This window comes from Schistocerca nitens, chromosome 2, assembly GCF_023898315.1.
Source record: "Schistocerca nitens isolate TAMUIC-IGC-003100 chromosome 2, iqSchNite1.1, whole genome shotgun sequence".
Classification (NCBI taxonomy): Eukaryota; Metazoa; Arthropoda; class Insecta; order Orthoptera; family Acrididae; genus Schistocerca; species Schistocerca nitens.
In genome coordinates, this window is record NC_064615.1 from 271862912 (window position 1) to 271884768 (window position 21857).

Here is a 21857-nt window from a genome sequence, read left to right on the forward strand (position 1 = left end):
CACTATGTGACATATTAAAACATCCAGCCTAAAAGCATTAGAGTGGCAAACACAAAGGGACAAAGGACATGTGCAAAAACTTATACAGAATGATAAAACCCACTGTCATGTATAAAACATAAAACTAAATTAGCCGATGAGGTGTTGTAAGCTAAAATTAATGGCAATGAGTCCGGTAACTGAAGAGTCTATTGCAGGGCAGCCAAAGGACAGCTCACCTAGGTACGGGCCACTGTCAGCCGGGCACCACACCGACACTGAGGTGGGTCATTACGGCGCAGGAGGTAGCCGTGTGTCACCCAAGCGTGGCCAATGCGGACACGACAGAGAACCACAAGGTCCCTGCGGGAGGCCTGTGTAGAGGTCTTCCACACGTACATAGTCTCCTTATTTTATTTTTATTTACTCGTCAAGTTCTGTAGGACCAAATTGAGGAGCAAATCTCCAAGGTCATGGAGCGTGTCAGTACATGAAATTACAACATAAATGTAATAACAGATAAAAATAAATGTTCATGAACCTTAAAAAAGTCAGTCCATAAGTTTAAGTAAACGCTATCAGCAATACAATAAAAAAAAGCTTAATTTTTCAAGGAACTCCTCGACAGAATAAGAGTGACCCATGAGGAAACTCTTCAGTTTCGATTTGAAAGTGCGTTGATTACTGCTAAGATTTTTTAATTCGAGTGGCAGCTTACTGAAAATGGATGCAGCAGTATACTACACACCTTTCTGCACAAGAGTTAAGGAAGTCCGATCCAAATGCAGGTTTGATTTCTGCCGAGTATTAACCGAGTGAATGCTGCTTATTCTTGGCAACAAACTAATATTGGTAACAAGAAACGACAATAAGGAATATACGTATTGAGAGGCCAATGTCAAAATACCCAGACTCGTGAACAGAGGTCGAGAAGAGGTTCGTGAACTCACACCACTTATTGCCTGAACTGCCCGTTTCTGAGCCAAAAATATTCTTTTAGAATGGGAAGAGTTACCCCAAAATATAATACCATATGACAATAGCGAATGAAAATTAGCAAAGTAGACTAATTTTGTGTCGAACAGTCACTCAGTTCTGATACCATTCGAATAGTAAAAATGGCAGTATTAAGTCTTTGAACAAGATCCTGAATGTCGGCTTTCCATGACAGCTTACTATCTATCTGAACAGCTAGAAATTTGAACTGTTCAGTTTCAGTTAACATATGCCCGTTCTGTGAAATTAAAACATCTGGTTTTGTTGAATTTTGTGTTAGAAACTGTAAAAATTGAGTCTTACCGTGATTTAGTGTTTGTTTATTTTCTACAAGCCATGAAGTGAGGTCATGTACTGCACTATTTGAAACCGAGCCAATGTTGCACACAACACCCTTTACTACCAAGCTAGTGTCATCAGCAAACAAATATTTTAGAGTTACCCATAATAATAGAGGGCATATCATTTATATAAATAAGGGACAGGAGTTGGCCCCAACACTGATCCCTGGGGCAACCTCCACTTGACAGTACCCCACTCAGTCCCCACATCACAGCCATTATCAACATTGTGAATAATGACCTTTTGCTGACTGTTGCTAAAGTAAGAGGTGAACCAATTGTGAGCTACTCCCCCTATTCCATAATGGTCCAACTTCTGGAGCAATATTTTTTAATCAAAACGATCAAATGCCTTAGTTAAATAATAAAAATATGCTAAGAGTTCAAAACCTTTTGTTTAACTCATCCAGTACCTCATAGAGACAAGAGAATACAGCATTTTCAGTTTTTAAACGACTTCTAAAGCTGAACTGTACATTTGATAGCAAATCGTGTGATATACGAGGGCTATTCCGAAAGTAAGGTCCGATCGGTCACGAAATGGAAACGACTATGAAAATCCGATAAAGCTTTGCACAGATGTGTTGGGTAGTGTCTCTAGTATAACCCCAGTTAGCATCACGTCGCTCTTCTCATTTCTGAGCTCGCAGTGAGTGCGTAAAGATGTCTAGAAAATAGTGTCTGCCGCCAAGTACGGGGGCCTGGTGAGAAATTTCCCCTGAAGCTATGCAGCTAACATTACATAACTGTCGTGCTGTTTCGTCTTCAAGACAATTCTCAGCCGCATTCTGCAGGGGCAATGAAGATGCTCCTGCATCGTTTTCAAATGGAAATGTGAGATTACCCACAATACAGCCCGTAATTGTCTCCCTCTGAGTTTCAGCTCAGGTCACATGAACTGCTGGTTATGAAGACAACATTTCGGCACAAGACAACGAGCCGTAGGCCAGCGTAGAGAATTGGCGGAGAGCACTGGCGGCTGCCTTCTATAGCGAGGGTATGGGAAAGTTGGTACAACGCTACGATACACGTCTAAGTCGGGTCGGCGACTATGGAGATAAGTAGCTGCAAGGTGTATCTAACTGTTGCAAATAAAACATTTTTGATTTTTACCGTGGTTTCCATTTCGCGACCTATCGGACCTTACTTTTGGAATAGCCCTCATAAAATGATCAATTATCCTTACATACGTAGCCTTTTCAATAACTTTTGCAAACACTGATGGCATAGAAATAGGTCTAAAATTATCTACATTATCCCTTTCTCCCTTTTTATAAAGCGGCTTTACTACTGAGTAGTTTAATCGCTCAGGAAACTGACTATTCCTAAAGGAAAAATTACAAATATGGCTAAACACAGGGTTGGTTGGTTGGTTTTGGGGGAAGAGACCAAACAGCGAGGTCATCAGTCTCATCGGATTAGGGAAGGACAGGGAAGGAAGTCGGCCGTGCCCTTTCAGAGGAACCATCCCGGCATTTGCCTGGAGCGATTTAGGGAAATCACGGAAAACCTAAATCAGGATGGCCGGACGCGGGATTGAACCGTCGTCCTCCCGAATGCGTAAACACAGGGCTAACAGCACAGTACTTTAATATTCAGATAGACACTCCATCATAATCATGAGAGTCCTTAGTCTTCAGTGATTTAATTATTGACTCAATCTCCCTCTTGTCTGTATCACAGAGGAGTATTTTAGACATCAATCTCGGAAACACATTTGCCAAGAAAGTTGTATGATTTCCTGTAGGAACTAAATTTTTATTTAATTCACCAGCAATGCTCAGAAAATGATTGTTAAATACTGTACGTATTTCTGATTTATCAGTAACAGAAATATTTTTACTGTGAACTGACTTTATATCGTCAAACTTGTGCTGCTGATCAGACACTTCCTTCACAACTGACCATATGGTTTTAATTTTATCCCGTGAATTAGCTATTCTATTTGCATACCACATACTCTTTGCCTTCCTAATAACATTTTTAAGCACCTTGCAGTACTGTTTGTAATGGACTACTGTAGCTTGATTGTGACTACTTATAACATTTTGATATAATTCTCGCTTTGTTCTACACGATATCCTTATCCCACTAGTCAGCCACCCGGGCTGCCCATTACTGCTAGTATCCCGTTTAGAATGTTCTAATGGAAAGCAACTCTCGAAGAGCATGAGAAATGTGTTAAGGAAAGCATTGTATTTATCATCTATGTTATCGGCACTATAAACATCTTGTCACTCTTGTTCCTTCACAAGGTTTAAAAAACTCTCTATTGCTATTGGATTAACTTTCCTACATAGTTTGTAATTAACTATGACATTGCTTTGAGTACAAAAGCCTTTTAGTGTTGAAATTTGTGCATCATGGTCTGAAAGGTCATTCACGCTTTTACTAACAGAATGCTCATCTAGTAATGAAGAATGAATAAAAATATTGTCTATGGCTGTGCTACTGTTCCCCTGCACCCTAGTTGGAAAAAACACAGTTTGCATCAGATCATATGAATTTAGGAGATCTACCAACATCATTTTTCTTGCACCATCATACACAAAATTTATATTGAAGTCACCAAATATAACTAGTTTCTGGTACTTCCTACAAAGTGAATCAAGAACCCTCTCTAGCTTGAGCAGAAATGCTCTGAAGTTGAAGTTAGGGGACATATTAACAACAACAATTAGAAGTTTAGTCCCACTAAATTCAACTAGCACTGCGCAACATTCAAATATCTGCTCAGTGCAGTGTCGTGATACGTCTGTGGACTCAAATGGAATATTGTTTTTTACATACAGAGCCACTCCCCCACCCCGCAAGGAACTCCTTGAGAAACAGCCAGCTAATCTGTAGCCTGATAAAGGAAGCCTCCGAGTTGTCAAATTATTTAAGTGGTGCTCTGATATACCAATAATTTCATAGTCAACATCTATAAGCAGTCCACTTACTTTATCTCTAATACCTCTTATATTTTGATGAAATACGCTAATTCCTTCTCTACTTGGAAACATTACATCCTCAGAAGGTGAGCCCTTAGTTAGAGGAACTTCCTTTAAGCAGGTATACCTATCAGCTGACTTCAATCTAAAAAAGGTGCAGCTCTAACACCAACTACTACAGGAATTTTTCCATGAGTGCCACCACCTCCACCACCACCACCACCACCATACACTACACTATCACCTATAAGCTTAGCCAGCTTGTACTGCGTATTGAGGTTATGCCATTCCATCTCCCAAAGCCGCCAAACCTTGTGGCATAGTACTGAACGCAGGTCAGTTGCAGAGAAGCCGATCTCCATAAGCAGTTTCCACACAGCCTGTTTGGCCAGCCTTGCGGCAAGTTTGTTGCCTGGGATTCTGACGTGACCTGGGGTCCAGACAAACATCACTGAACAACTGGACCATTCCAGGGCTTAGATGGACTCCTGGATGGTTGCTACCAAAGAATGACGATGGTAGTACTGGATGATAGTCTATAGGCTGCTCAAGGAATCGGTACATAGAAGGAACGACTCCTCGGGGCATGAACGGATGTGCTCAAGAGCACAAGATATTGCCACCAGTTTGGCAGTGAAAACAGTGCACCCATCGGGCAAGAAATGCTGTTCAATGTGTCCTCCATGGATATACGCGAAGCCGACATGATCATCAGCCATCAAGCCATCAGTGTAAACCACTTCATGGCCTCAGTACACGTCAAGAATCGAGAGGAAGTGGCAGCAGAGAGCCGCGGAGTTAACTGAGTCCTTAGGGCCATGTGAAAGGTCCAGGCGAAGCTACGGCCTAGGTGCACACCATGGACATGTATGTGAATGGACCTCAAATATAGGTGGTAAAAGCAAGGACTTTGGAAGCCCTGACCTGGGCCGCCGATGCGGGAGGTGAACCGCCATGGGTCAGAAAAGGAGACTGTAATTCAGATGTGCAGGAGAACTACGAACGTGTGCAACATACCTAGCCAGCAGTTGTGCACGCCTAACCTGCAAATTGACACACGGTCAATACAGATTTAGAAAATGCCATTGTGAAACATGACTAACTCTTTATTCGCATGAAGTGTCGAGTGTTACTGACAAGGGATTTCAAATTGATTCCATATTTCTGGATGGCTTTTGACACTGTACCACACAAGCGGCTTGTAGTAAAATTGCATGCTTATGGAATATCATCTCAGTTATATGACTAGATTTGTGATTTCCATTCTCAGATGCTTCCAGCACCCAAAATAAAAACAGCTGTATGGTGGTGATGCTTACAGTGTTCTTGGAAAATAAGAGCACGAAATTCAATAATATTTGTCACTTCTTCCCTGATCATGGCCATAGCTACATTCCTTCAGGCCAAGTGTTTGATAAAATTGAGAAGTCTTACAGAAAAATAGGTATCTTCTCTGCTAAAGAATATTATGATCTTTTAGAAGGTAATGGTACTATGAATGTTCTAAACACAGAGTGGACTGTTAAAAATCTAAGAGACAGTGCTCAGAAAGTACTAAAATCCAAGCTAGCATGCACAATAAACAGCCAGAATATCACCTCATACATGGAAGAAAAGAAAATTGTTAATGTATCAGTAAATGACACATACTCTAAGAGACCCAGTACAAGTTGACATCCCGAGACAAAAGAAACTGTGCCATCCAACACCCAGAAAGAAAGAAAGAAAGAAAGATGTGTCTGCCTTACTAAAGTATTTTGAAATTCCAGATGATACACAGGAGTTTTATACAGATGGCTCAGACGAATAATGTATAGATGTAAGAGGGAAAACTTAACAGCAATAAAATGATTGTAACATGCAGTACTTTTTGTGTTATTCATTTCATACTTCGTGTAGTACTGACAACAATGATATAAACTAAACGATTATGTTAAAATAGTTATCATTGCTATTATTATATTATACCACTGTATTTCTATTATTATTGTTTGTGTTCTCAATGAAGTCAAAAACTAAAATTAAAAATGCTATCTATAATAACCACAGACCTTGGTGGGGAGGCTTGTGTGCCTCAGCGATATAGATGGCCGTACCGTAGGTGCAACCACAACGGAGGGGTATCTGTTGAGAGGCCAGACAAATGTATGGTTCCTGAAGGGGGGCAGTAGCCTTTTCAGTAGTTGCAGGGGCAACAGTCAGGATGATTGACTGATCTGGCCTTGTAACACTAACCAAAACAGCCTTGCTGTGCTGGTACTGCGAACGGCTGAAAGCAAGGGGAAACTACGGGTGTAATTTTTCCCGAGGGCATGCAGCTTTACTGTATGGTTAAATGATGATGCTGTCCTCTTGGGTAAAATATTCCAGAGGTAAAATAGTCCCCCATTCGGATCTCCGGGCGGGGACTACTCAAGAGGATGTTGTTATCAGGAGAAAGAAAACTGGCGTTCTACGGATCGGAGTGTGGAATGTCAGATCCCTTAATCGGGCAGTTAGATTAGAAAATTTAAAAAGGGAAATGGATAGCTTAAAGTTAGATATAGTGGGAATTAGCGAAGTTCGGTGGCAGGAGGAACAAGACTTTTGGTCAGGTGAATACAGGGTTATAAACACAAAATCAAATAGGGGTAATGCAGGAGTAGGTTTAATAATGAATAAAAAATAGGAGTTCAAGTAGGCTACTACAAACAACATAGTGAACGTATTATAGTGGCCAAGATAGACACGAAGCCCATGCCTACAACAGTAGTACAAGTCTATATGCCAACTAGCTCTGCAGATGACAAAGAAATTGAAGAAATTATTCAGATAGTGAAGGGAGAAGAAAATTTATTAGTCATGGGTGACTGGAATTCGATAGTAGGAAAAGGAAGAGAAAGAAATGTAGTAGGTGAATATGGATTGGGGGTAAGAAATGAACGAGGAAGCCACCTGGTAGAATTTTGCACAGATCACAACTTAATCATAGCTAACACTTGGTTCATGAATCATAAAAGAAGGTTGTATACATGGAAGAAGCCTGGAGATACTGATAGGTTTCAGATAGATTATATAATGGTAAGACAGAGATTTAAGAACCAGGTTTTAAATTGTAAGACATTTCCAGGGGCAGATGTGGACTCTGACCACAATGTATTGGTTATGAACTGTAGATTAAAACTGAAGAAACTGCAAAAAGGTGGGAATTTAAGGAGATGGGACCTGGATAAACTTGCTAAACCAGAGGTTGTACAGAGTTTCAGGGAGAGCATAAGGGAACAATTGACAAGAACGGGGAAAGAAATACAGTACAAGAAGAATGGGTAGCTTTGAGGGATGAGGTAGTGAAGGCAGCAGAGGATCAAGAATGTAAATAGATGAAGGCTAGTTGAAATCCTTGGGTGACAGAAGAAATATTGAATTTAATTGATGAAAGGACAAAATATAAAAATGTAGTAAATGAAGCAGGAGAAAAGGAATACAAACGTCTCAAAAATGAGATCTACAGCAAGTGCAAAATGGCTAAGCAGGGATGGCTAGAGGAGAAATGTAAGGATGTAGAGGTATACCTCACTAGGGTTGAGATAGATACTGCCTACAGGAAAATTAAGGAGACCTTTGGAGAAAAGAGAACCACATGTATGAATATCAACAGCTCTGATGGAAACCCAGTTCTAAGCAAAGAAGGGAAAGCAGAAAGGTGGAAGGAGTATATAGAGGGTCTATACAAGGGCGATGTACTTGAGGACAATATTATGGAAATGGAAGAGGATGTAGATGAAATGGGAGATACAATACTGCATGAAGAGTTTGATAGAGCACTGAAAGACCTAAGCCGAAACAAGGCCCCCGGAGTAGACAACATTCCATTGGAACTATTGACGGCCTTGGGAGAGCCAGTCATGACAAAACTCTACCATCTGGTGAGCAAAATGTATGAGACAGGCGAAATACCCTCAAACTTCAAGAAGAATATAATAATTCCAATCCCAAAGAAAGCAGGTGTTGAAAGATGTGAAAATTACCGAACTATCAGTTTAATAAGTCACAGCTGCAAAATACTAGCGCGAATTCTTAACAGACGAATGGAAAAACTGGTAGAAGCCGACCTCGGGGAAGATCAGTTTGGATTCCGCAGAAATGTTGGAACTCGTGAGGCAATACTGACCCTACGACTTATCTTAGAAAATAGATTAAGAAAAGGCAAACCTACGTTTCTAGCATTTGTAGACTTGGAGAAAGCTTTTGACAATGTTGATTGGAATACTCTCTTTCAAATTCTGAATGTGGCAGGGGTAAAATATAGGGTGCGAAAGGCTATTTACAATTTGTGCAGAAACCAGATGGCACTTATAAGAGTCGAGGGACATGAAAGGGAAGCAGTGGTTGGGAAGGGAGTGAGACAGGGCTGTCGCCTCTCCCTGATGTTATTCAATCTGTATATTGAGCAAGCAGTAAAGGAAACAAAAGACAAATTGGGAGTAGGTATTATAATCCATGGAGAAGAAATAAAAACTTTGAGGTTTGCCGATGACATTGTAATTCTATCAGAGACAGCAAAGGACTTGGAAGAGCAGTTGAACGGAATGGACAGTATCTTGCAGGGAGGATATAAGATGAACATCAACAAAAGCAAAATAAGGATAATGGAATGTAGTTAAATTAAGTCGGGTGATGCTGAGGGAATTAGATTAGGAAATGAGACACTTAAAGTAGTAAAGGAGTTTTGCTATTTGGGGAGCAAAATAACTGATGATTGTCAAAGTAGAGAGGATATAAAATGTAGACTGGCAATGGCAGGGAAAGCGTTTCTGAAGAAGAGAAATTTGTTAACATCGAGTATAGATTTAAGTGTCAGGAAGTCGTTTCTGAAAGTATTTGTATGGAGTGTAGCCATGTATGGAAGTGAAACAAGGACGATAAATAGTTTGGACAAGAAGAGAATAGAAGCATTTGAAATGTGGTGCTACAGAAGAATGCTAAAGATTAGATGGGTAGATCACACAACTAATGAGGAGGTACTGAATAGGATTGGGGAGAAGAGGAGTTTGTGGCACAACTTGACTAGAAGAAGGGATCAGTTGGTAGGACATGTTCTGAGGCATCAAGGGATCACTAATTTAGTATTGGAGGGCAGCGTGGAGGGTAACAATCATAGAGGGAGACCAAGAGATGAATACACTAAGCAGATTCAGAAGGATGTAGGCTGCAGTACGTACTGGGAGATGAAGAAGCTTGCACAGGATTGAGTAGCATGGAGAGCTGCATCAAACCAGTCTCAGGACTGAAGACCACAACAACAACAACATAATAATATATGCATTTTACAACAATGCTGGCATATAATAAACACTACAGCACATAAAAAAATTAGTTGCGCAAAAAATACACGGATTTAAAGAAGGCAACATAACTGATACCGGCAACTATGGGCATTTATCGACTTTTGGCAGAAAAAAACCACCTTAATATGGTGTTACAAGAATTATATTTTAATGTATTTTATTACAATGCTTTACTAATAGCCGTGAGATCTAGCAGTCATCTATACGTTCAAACGCTCAAACATACATTGATGTCCAAAATTAAAGTAACAAACTGCTATTTCCCCTTCCTGTGCCTAATTCACGATACAACCATACAAACTGTGAACAGATGTCGTTACGATCATGTTCTGCGTAGAAAATGGCATTCTGATCAATGAACAACCATGACAGCAATGATGGCAGGGCACCGATCAAGCAGGGCAGGAGTTTGCAGGGCAGTCCCACATCCACAATCACCGTGTACACAGTCACAGATGGTGCAGTATGGCACAGAGAAGATGCCTACAGATGCTCTGCTGTGGAGGGCAATAGAAAGAATGGAAACATGTTGCAGCTGATTACGTTCTGTTTTCTTTATATTGTTTCTACTTTACAATCACCTAGTTATACTGCTTTGTGGCAAAATAAATGCAACCTTGCATTTCCGTTTAATTTTGGACACCAGTGTATATATCTAGTTGAAAACAGGAAAACTATCTGTTGCATTTATCAAGTCCTGAAAAAAATTAATAAATAAAGCTTCTCAGTTGTGATAATGGCTTCTTGCAACACACAGTAGTAGACTGCAACCACCAAAAAGTGAAGCACACAAGTTCATATACAGATTGTGTGTTAACTTTGAAAGGGGCAATGCCAGTCATTTGATAAGAGTTAATGAGCTAACTAACAGTGGTAAATGTATGAATCGCTAAAGCATCAGACAAGATAGTGACAACTGAGAAGATTGGAAATTCATCTGTAAGCTCTGTTGTTAAAAAATACAGAAAGGCGAAGAGTAGATCAATCCATATGGCAAATAACTGTTTGGATGAAAATATAATTAGACAGCATGTAAGCATAGAATTGTATGGTTTACTATCTATAGTCGCCTCTCTGCCGAGTGCAGATCAACGGTGGGCAGTTGTTGTGTAGCTTTCGTGGAGCATGGACGGAGTGTTGTGTTGACGCTGTGGCTGCAGCATGTATCATACAAGTTATGATGAAGTAATTGAAAATATTTGCCCCACAAGTTTTGCGTTTAGTTTCAGTGTTCATGACGCAGTATCAATGTTTATCCAAAAGGTGGTGATTTTCAGTTTCGTGTGTCATGTTGGGAGAACAACAATCAACTGCGCCACGACGGTTACGGAAAAATAATGTGGATTGGTATGATCATAACTGCAATTTCTAAGTGAAAGAAACGCACCTCATTTTGAGTGACTTAATATCATGAACACAGGTACTTTCTCGTTCGTATATCGTACCTGGAATTTTATGGAGCATTCACATCGCAATTCGGTCATGTGCACGCTTGTGTTGTAAGCTATTGAGTTTTTACTGTTGGAAGAACTTTGCCAATCATCGACTGATAATACATCCATTGCACAGTGATTATTTTGTGTTCTGTGTACCATGTTTTTGTATAGGATGCCATCATATATACAGCAACCTTACACGTCACATCGGACACGTACTTTGAGTACAAATACTGATCACATCCATTGTGGAATAATGTTAATTATGAACAGTGCAGCCTCACCCTGTGTGAGTGTTTAACAGAATACAGTGAATTCTACCAGATCAACTTGGTATTGCTGGTGAGAGTTGCTCTTCTCCCTGCTATTACAGGACACTTAATAGCAGGCAGTGCATAGAGCAACCAGCACGGGAAGCACCTTTTATGTGGGTTTAGGCACACGGTCGTTAAATACCCAGCCCTGTTCCTGTGTCTAGGGGGTACGGTCTCAAGTGCTAAAGGCTAGCTGTTATTAGTACTGCATATCCACCCCCTTTTCCTCCCAGGCATGTTACAGGCATACGAGGTGCTATCCAAAATTTTCGGGACTGGTGCTGCCATCTGTTGAAAACCTTACTTTTGGACCAATAGTCACCATCACCCTGGAAGTAGTTCCCACCCGCATGCGCACACCGGTCCCAGCGCTTCTGCCACTGGTCAAATGTTTTATGGAAGTCCTGTTCTTCGAGGGTGTTTATCACTGCCAGTGATGCTTCTTGAACCCTCTCTAGAGTGTTGAACCTACAGCCTTTCAATGTGAGTTTAGTTTTGGGAATAGTGCAAAGTCGTAAGGTGCCAAATCTGGTAAGTATGGTGGGTGGGGTACAACTGTCATGTTGTTTTATGCCAAAAGGGTCCCGGTGAGCAAGGACATGTGACAGGGCGCGTTGTCGTGATGCAGCAGCCAGTTCCCTTGATGCCAAAGTCTGGGCCGTCGTCGCTGCATGTTTTCACAGAGCCGTCACAAAACATCACAATAGTATGCGGAACTCACTGTTTGGTTGGGTGGGACGAATTCTTTGTGCACAATTCCCTCGGTATCAAAGAAAACAATGATCATGCTCTTCACTTTGTTCTTTACCTGTCTCGCTTTTTTGGGTCTTGGAGAGCCCAGGCTCTTCCACTGGGACAATTGTTGCTTTGTCTCTGGGTCATAACCGTAAATCCAGCTCTCGTTGCCGGTGACCTGCGACAAGAAGGTTGCATCATCAGATGCGGTGTGACAAAGGTCCATGCACACTTCAACACACTGTGCCTTCTGATTGGCAGTCAAGATCCTTGGCACAAATTTTGCGGCAACATGATGCATGACCAATTCATCAGTCAACATTTGTTAACGTGTCCCATAACCAATACCCACCTCATCCACAAGGTCTTGAATGGTTCGACGTCGATCCGCACAAAGCAATTGTTTAAGTTTGGCAACAATGTCTGGTGTTGTGTGGCTAATGGGCCTTCCAGTGTGAGCATCATCTTCGACGTCTGTACGGCTGGTCCTGAACTGAGCATGCCACTCAAACACACGTGTACGGTTCATGCTCTGTCCCCCAAACACTTGTTGAATCATTGCAAGGGTCTCCGTATCACTTTTCCAGAGATTCGCACAGAATTTGATACACACGAGCTGTTCTGTTCGCAGATCCATCGTAAAATCGACACACACCAAACACAGAGTATTACTGAAATCACTGTGGACACGCAACATGACCTCCCAGCTGAATGCCACTCTGCACACTGACTCATCAGATATGCAGCTCTCACCAACTAGCGGTGCAAATTTCTACTACTACTCCTTTCCAGATGGCAGCACCAGTCCCGAAAATTTTGGATTCCACTTAGTATGTGTTTGTATTGCAACATAAAAGAGTATCTGACATTTGAATTGTTGATTATGTCATAGCCAGAAAGCAAAATGTCCTCAGACAGTATGACAGGCCTTTCCATTATTTTAAGGAAAATTAGCTTCAGATGAAAAAGATTCTCAGGAAGACAGTTATTAACTGAAACTTGGCAGGGAGATGTTATTTTCTTTTTGAGATGCTGGCAGTATGAATGGTTTGGTGTAGGGCATTTTGTTGATTTGTTCGATAAAAAACCTACCATTAAGAGATGAATGCAGATAATATTTATAGATTGCTTTGTTACTCAGTTGCAGCCAAATTTCTGTCTGTGTATTGCTCTCATCATGGATAATGAGCCACAGCATCCCATTCAGTTAAATAAGGCTACTACTTCCACAAGGAAGGACAAAATTTTGGACTCGTTGAAGGAAAATAATATAGGCTTTAAAGAGAAAGTCATTAACTCCAAAAGTTCTTCATCAAATACAAACCAAAGAAACAATATACATAATGCGTCAAAAAATGTACACACACTTTGAACTGTCATAGACAATTTATTTCCCGTTCTACAAGGTTAAATATCTGTGAGAAAGTAATGTTATGTTTCTTCAACAGGTGGCAGCAGTGGCAAAGAAGTAACTGCAACAAGACGGACATGCGTTTGAGCTTTGAAGTGTGGAAGCAGATAATTAAGTGGTACCGGAAGTTTGAGAATGTAGCTGCGGTTCGAAGACAGTGGAGAAATGAGTATGGTACAGAACCACCTTCAAGGTTAACAATTACACGTCTACAAGACAAATTCGAAATTCATGGAACAGTGTGTGATGTGCATAAAGGTCGATCAGGGCGACCTCGTACAGCTACAAGTGATGATTCCACAACTGCGGTCTTGGAACTGTTTCAGTGTTCACCTCAAAAATCTTCACAGCAAGCGGAACGTGAGAGTAATGTAAATGCTAGTAGTGTGCTACGCATTCTGAAGAAAGGCAAGTTTCGTGTGTACATTCCAAGGCTGGTGCAACAGCTAAGTGACGATCCAGATCGAAGGTTAGAATTTTGAGAATGGGTTCAGGAGATGGTGAGACATGAATCGGGATTTATGGGTAGCATAATTTGGTCGGATGAAGCCCAATTCAAACTCAATGGAACTGTCAATAGGCACAATTGTGTGTATTGGGCTGAAGATAATCCTCACATTACAATTGAGAGGCTGTGAATTTGCCTTGTGTAAATGTGTGATATGGTTTGTCTGCAAGGGTACTCACTGGGCCTTTCCGCTTTGAAGGTACTGTTACTGGAGAAACGTACCTAACAATGCTTGCTGACTCCATATTCCCTGCCATTCGTGCATTATACAGTAATGATGAGTTTTATTTCCAACAAGATGGCGCCCCGCCGCACTATCATAGGGATGTACGAGCATACCTGGATCACAATGTGCCAGGCCAGTGGATAGGACGCAGGGGACCAATCGAGTTTCCTGCACGCTCTCCAGACCTCACGCCGCTGGATTTCTTCTTATGGGGAACAGTAAAAGATGAGGTGTACAAACGTAAACCATGCAACCTGGACACACTTTGGAATGAGATTCAGGCGGTGTGCGCAGAAATCTCATTGGACACTTTGGTATGATGTACGGAATCAGTGGTGACTCATACTCAGAAATGTATTGATGCTGAAGGCCACCAGTTTGAACATTGATCACATTTGCAAAGTACATTTATTTTTCCAATTGGACTTTAAGATATTCATTTATAGAAATTTAACATTGTAGAACGGGAAATAAATTTTCTATGATGCTCAAAGTGTGTATACATTTTTTTGACGCACCCTGTATAATTGACTCATTAGCAGAGAACCACTGCCACAAAGTTATAGGTCTTGTACTGTATCTGGGCTCAAATTAAAGCACACACTGCAGAGTGAAATAAAACGTCTACACTACAAGGTGCTGGTGAGAAGACTGTCATGCAAGTAAATACACACAAATGGAATGAGTTTGCAACCACATGCGAGTGAAGTCTACAGGTAGAACAAAGAAGGCATAAGAGAAGAAACAATAATAAATATGTAAGTTATTCAACAAATTTTGAGAAGAGCAGTACTGAAGATGATGCAGAGTCACCATGGCCACAGAATGTCATTCTGATCGCCATAACTAAGGTGTTTTGACTCTCTCACAAGAAAATTAAAGATAAGGTATTCATTCATTACTACATCTGTAAATTTTGTGGACTTTGCTGTTCCCTTCAACTATAGAAAAATTATGTTGTGTGAGTAAAGAGGTGAACACTGCTAGCTGGCAAACAAATGGTGGACAAGACATGTAGCTTTGGTACCGCTAAAAGCCTTTTGCAAGTGAAAGCTGACAACAGCACTGCCAGCTATCAAGACTCTTTCGCTAGAGGGAAGGGAGCTTATGGTGTGAGGGGGTGGCAGCTGTCAAAGTAGAGTTATTATTGTTTATCAGTTGGTTTTACAAAGGAAGGGCGGGGGGTTGCATTTGATCTTCAGAGAGGCAGAGGTAAATGTCAAGGAAGGTGACTTCATATTTGGAAAAGAATGTGACAAATTTGAAGTGGGCAAATTCAGATTACAAAAATGACATCGATAAGAGTGTGTGTGTGTGTGTGTGTGTGTGTGTGTGTGTGTGTGTGTGTGTGTGTGTGTGTGTGTGTGTGAGGGAGGGAGGGAGGGAGGGAGGGAGGGAGGGAGGGAGAAAGGGAGAGAGGGAGGGGAGGGGAGGGAGGGGGCATGTGAGTGCATACTGAGTGAGGTTGCATCACTAGTGGCAAAAGGGATTCCAGGTGGAACGGTGATGAGAATGGTTTTTGGGCTTTCAAGGAGTTACACAGAATGGTAGGTTATGTCATGGCGTGAAGGAGCTCATCTAGTTAGAACGGGTTGTGTTCAGTGGGGACTCTGAAGACAGCTACAACAGTATAGCTGAGACACAAAAGACTGTTGGGATTGGCAAGCTTTCACTGCCAGTGGCTCCTTCTTCAGACAAAAGGGTTGAAGGGGAAGGAGAAAGGGTAAAGGAAAAGGACTGGAGAGGTCTCAGAAAAGGTGTAGATTATGGGGAAATCACCCAGAACTGCAGGTGAAGGGAGACTTTCCAAAAATCTAACCCTTTTCTTAGACCTCTCCAGTCATTTTCCTTCACCCTTCTTCCTTCCACTTTAACCCTTATGCCTGAAGGAGCTACCACTGGCTCCGAAAGCTTGCCAATCACAACAGTATGTTATGTGTGTGTTCTGTCGCCGCTTGGTGAGTAGATTTTTTATCTATCTAATTAAATAATGTTATCAATAATTGATTGTTTTTATTGTTAAATCTCTCTCATACACAAAAGACTGCCACTTCAATAGCACATTATTTAGGTAACATCTGGAATGTTTAGCAAATGATGTTACTTTGTGGGCAGTGGCTGAATACCTTCACACCTCTTATAGAATCTTATGTATCCGGTCGTGAAATTAGTGTTCACGTGCAACGGCATGCTTTAATATTTTTTCTCTATTTTTGGTTAAAAGTTTCACAGCTCAATAACACAGAAATGATAATTGGTGAATTCTATTTTCTTTTTCTGTTCCTTATCTTTGTATTTTCCCAGGTGAAGAATTAAAAAATTAAGCTTCAGAATCCACTTTTTGTCAAAATGTTTGTCAACCCTGCAATGATTATCAATATTTCAGCAGCAAGTGAATAGATGATTCTCGTCTCCATTAATATACATGTCTTACTTTGATCTAAAATAAATGTTACATCCTTTGTATTGTCACTCACATAGTACATGCACTAACCATATGCTGCCTAACTGATGGAAATTAGCAGTCTGATCTAAAATCCGTAAACACAGTGAATTAAATATATAAAGAACCAGTTGAAACATTACAGTCCTTTGCTTAATCTTATCAATTAATTCTTCACATTACAAATATCAAGTTTTGCCCTCAACAGGGTACTTTTGAGCATCATTCTTAAACTGTTCTTAATGCATGTTACTGTTGTTGAGGAAAACCTTTGATGAAGAAGGGAAAACTGCAAGTCATACCAAATCAATAATTTGAAGACATAAAAATGTGGTACTCACATCCATTTTACCTAATCACTTATTTCAATATTATTACAGGTGTCAAGAAGTGTGTATTACAAATCTTATTTTGTTGAAATTCACTCTGTCTCTGATAGAAAAATGTTAGCAAATAATTTACTTTGTTCACCTGAGAAAATATCACAACAATTGTTACTTCCCGTTTTTGAAGAAGAAACTGAGAAAATATCCAAAGAAGATAAATTCAGGGTTGAAAACTGTAACAATCTCAATATTTTACATTTCCCTGGTACCTTCGTTACATTTTATTCTTGGCAGAAGGCATGTTTTTAGTGCTAAATTTTTTCTCCTCTAACCACACTATGTAGGAAATATAAGACATAGTACGCCAGAAAACTCAAATTCACCTGTGGCAACATAACAGGCTGTTTTTGATTTGGCTTTAATGATACATTAAATCCAAAACTGCAAATGTTAACACACTGGACAGTATTTCTCTAGATCACAGACTCTTAGAGACTTTCATTAACATGTGTTCTGCTAATGATATTCCATGAACAAGTCTAAGTAAATTAACATGTCAAGAGGTCAAGATGAATCTATCAAATTTGAAAGTTCAGTACTAATCACTGAATTTTCCAAACTATAAATTCTGTAGAGAAATGTGTCAACTTACTAATACATATAAATTTCCTGCCAATACTATTAATTATTGCTCAAGGAATTCTATTTCTGTTTTAAAAACAGAAAGTAAGAAAAATCAAAACATATATTTATATACAAGATTTTTAAAACAGTTTACATATTAAAGTTACATGACAAAATAAGAAATTTATTTCTAAATAAATACTAACTTCTTTAGAATACAAACTCTTGTATTAACAAAACTTTTGTCCTTCATGTAGACATATATACGCACACACGTGCTCCAATAACAGTATTCTCATTTAACACATTACAAAACAAACTTAAGGTTCTTATATTCTACGTTATGTCGTTTTTAAAATACTGGTGTTCTTTATCAGATTTAAAAATGTCTGCTCTAGATATACATGTTGTACAACAACAATTGTATACACAACCTATTTGTTATTTAGTTGCTTAGGAACACTGTAGGCCATTCTTTATGCTCCTTTGGAAGAGTGTTGCTGTACTTCATCACTATGGCATTTAAAATATTCAACAATAAATGAGGTACAATTATTTTCCATCTATAAATAGTTAAAAGTTCACATTTTGCTCGGCTGAGGACTCAATTGAGGTCCCTCTTTCTTGAAAACTTTAATAAATTAAAAATTAATTTACTGTGATCTTGATCTTCCCACAGTAATTGGGTGCCTTAATGCTCATTATTTCTCCCAACACACATTGTACTAATACTTCTGAAAAAAGGTGCAATGAATTAGAGTAAGTATGCATTTTAACAATATGATTTGTAAAGACACTGAATGACCATTTTAAACAGAAAAAAGTACATAAAACATTTTACTGGATTGTGATGTGCATTTTTAATGACACAATGGACTCTCCAGCAAGTAAAGTTTGCATAATCTCCAAGCCGGAATCCTGCTACTATAAATGCAACTTGCTTTTATAAAATGCCTCAAAGGCAATGAAAGTCACGCCAATTACAATAATATCCCATAAATTCTGACCGTTCTAGCTGGATCTAGCACCTAGTTTCTTTAGTACACCAACACCTTTCTCCTGATATTCTTCATTGGTCATCCAGAACGTATCTCGATCTTTCATAACATCTGCTAGAACAGCTCCACCAATGAATACCATGTCCTTTCGCCGTGGAGGGTCTTCTATGCGTATTTTGAATTTCTGGAACAATGGGATCTGTACATTAGTTTCAAGTTTTCAGACATTGCCACACAAATGAATTAATATTATACATATGTAGTAGGCTGGTTACTGAAGACATATTTTAACAGTGACATTAAACACAAAACATCAGTCCAGTTGGACATGGTAAGGAAGAGGAGAAGTGGTGATCATCATGCAGGAAACTTGTCAAATTACGCCTGAAGTAATTCAAGGACCTTGACAATCTAAATCAGGATAGCCAGACAGACATGTAAATCAGTGTCCTGACAACTCTCAGTAACTGCCCCCTTTCCTCCTCTCCCCGGTTGTATTTTGAAGAAAAAACAAATTGCAAAGGATTAAGTTTTATTATGATTTCAGTGCACAATTCTACACTATTTCTTGCAATTACAGTTTTTACATTAATCTTCATCTCTCATTTTTTTTTTTTGATATACTATAATTCTGCACAACACAAAATTACTACAAAACCTTATTCTGCAGTGAAGGAAAACATGGTAGCAAAGTTCTCAAACATCAGTCTTATGACTGGTTTGAAGACGTCCCCCATCTTGTCCTACCTTGTGCTTATCTTTTCATCTCCAGGGTGTATACATGGACAAGGAAAAAAAATTCCCGGATTTCTCCCGGACTTCCCAATTAAAAATACACTTTCTCCCAGGTGGAAACATAGTTTTTCCCTGTTAATTGACAGTATATTTTCTCTCGGAACTGTATAACTTATCAATCCTTTGAATGGTTATGGTTTTATACATGGTAGTAGAATTTCCCGGCGCTTTAGAAAACGAAACACCTTTTGGAAAGATGTTTGATGTGCAGCAACACGTACGCTGCATATTTTCGTATCACGAAAGTATAAATTCGAATTCCACCAAACACCGCATGTTACTTTCCGAAGCATTGAAATCGAGACTGCGATGCGTATTTGTAAGCCAGTCATAGCTCATGTCACGTGATCTTGCCAGCCGATGATAGCGGATATTCAGAGCTTCGGACACGTCGTGTAGTCAGTCAATAGCAACATCACTGTTAAGTAGCGCGAACACATGAACAGGAAAGTTAATGGTTTAAATTTATATATATATATATAATGTTGCTACAAGAAAAACAAAACTTTCACATATAATATAGGTCTCTAAGGCCAATACACTGCTAGGGAAGCTAAGCTTTCACATATAATGTTGGTCTTTTACGCACGTATTACATTTTAAGATATATCACACAAATGTGCCAGTAAATTTTTTAGTAACAACATAAAAATGTGATCTGGGCTAAAAATTTCTATTAGGCCTACTACAAGCAAAAAGCTTTACGTTAGGAAATAGTTTCACACCACTCATACGCTCCAGTTTCTCGAGCATGAGATCGAAAAGTAGTAGTGCAAAATTTTTATGGAAATTTGGAATCATCTTATTCTTACATAATGTGTGTGATGTCCCCGTTTCTTCTCCTTCCTCGTTCTAACAGACAATGTTGTCATCACTAATTCTGTATCTATTCCTGCCAATATCAAAGCTTATTCGCTGGTTAACTTCACTAACTTTGCCAGAATCACCAGTTTAGTTACCCCGCAATTATTCTCCGGTTATGCATTGTTACGTGTTCGTACAACGCGTTTTCCGCGCTACGTCCAGAATAGACCTTAAAGCGGCTGCTAGCCGGAGACTGTACAACTGGCCCTTGCTAGTATAGCGATCTGGCCAAAACTTTTCTGTCAAAATTTCATTTTCTTGGATACATCGAGAAGATTACACGTAATCTTTCTTACCTGTTATTCCTGCTGGTCGTTTATTCGCACTCTGGAAGTCTGAATCTATGAATTTAGCTGGTAATCGTAACATTGTTCATCATTTGCAAACCCTATCAACCACATAATCAGACAGTGGTTGGCTTTCTTTCGTTCGGCTATACTCTGCTCAACTCGTATGGCCCCTTTTTTGTCTGCAGGAAAGTTTATTTCTAGATGTGACGAGGATTCCACTGACAGAGACATCATGTACACTATGTATGCACTCACAAATCAACTTATGATTCATTCAAATCAACTTAGAATGTGTTCAACGATGTTCATAAACCGACAGGGACATGTTTCAAAGTCATACGAATAATCGATAGACCAACACGCGGTGGATGCTAGGCACTTTGTGAAACCAGTTTTATATGAATTTGCCCCCCCCCCCCCCTTCCCTACCCCGCACTCCTAGATCCAGGGTTGCTGCGCAATCTGGCAGCTTGGTCGCGCCAGTAAAATTTTTCCAGGTAGCACCTAGCTGCCTTTTTTTTACTACGACTGCTTAAACAGCCAACAGCCACATTTCTGTAGCCAGAAGTGGAAGGAGGTAGTACTCAACTGCGCATGCGCATGATCCCACTCTTAACTGCTAAAACAAATCTAATAACAGTATGACGTCATGCTCATCGAAGGCAATTTGTTGTTACGAAGCATTGCATAGTCTTCCTAAAGCCTTTGACACATTTTGCTGTTGGCAGACACTTGTATGAGCACTGCGTTTTGTTGCTGTATATGACGCATTTCCTTTGCAATTTAAGTTTTATTTTAGTTTTTTCTCTCGTTCATTTTTTATGGCTGCAATATTATTCTGCAGTAGCAGGATTCAGTAATATACTTTGTTAGAGTATTGGTTCTTACCAGTCAAAACTACAAAAATTTAACTGAGAACAAAAACAATGAAAAATTCCCGGGTTTTTCCCGGATCTCCCGGGTCGTAGACACCCTGATCTCTATGTAACTACAACACCAAACATAGTTTGTCATCTATTTTGATTATTATAGTCATGTTACTTCCCATTATTTTTCCCTTCTTCACCTCCTTTAGGTGCTTGAACTTCGTAGTAGGTGTCCTGCTAATTTGCCCTTTCTCTCCCAAATGTTTTTCATATATAGTTCTTCTGTTCTCAAAATGCAAAACCTTCCAGTTTCTTTGTCTTCACATTTCCCATAAATACAATAACGAGCTCCAGGTGTATAGTTTTCAAGAATTTTTTTCTCAGTTTTATATCAATATCTGATATCAGCAGCATTCTTACTGAGTAAAGCTTTCTTCACCTGTGC

General features: G+C 39.7%; 1 protein-coding gene across 3 annotated transcripts in view; it reads right to left on the minus strand.

Annotated features, from left to right (window-relative positions):
* Positions 1 to 17702: 17702 nt before the first annotated feature.
* The window catches only part of LOC126236017 (actin-related protein 2-B), a 77347-nt gene continuing 73192 nt past the window's right edge, over positions 17703 to 21857 (minus strand). For all 3 annotated transcript variants that reach the window (XM_049945032.1, XM_049945033.1, XM_049945031.1), the window contains one exon: positions 17703 to 18781. In XM_049945032.1, coding sequence (XP_049800989.1) covers positions 18611 to 18781 — 171 coding nt within the window. In that variant the 3' untranslated portion in view covers positions 17703 to 18610. The remainder of the gene's footprint in view (positions 18782 to 21857) is intronic.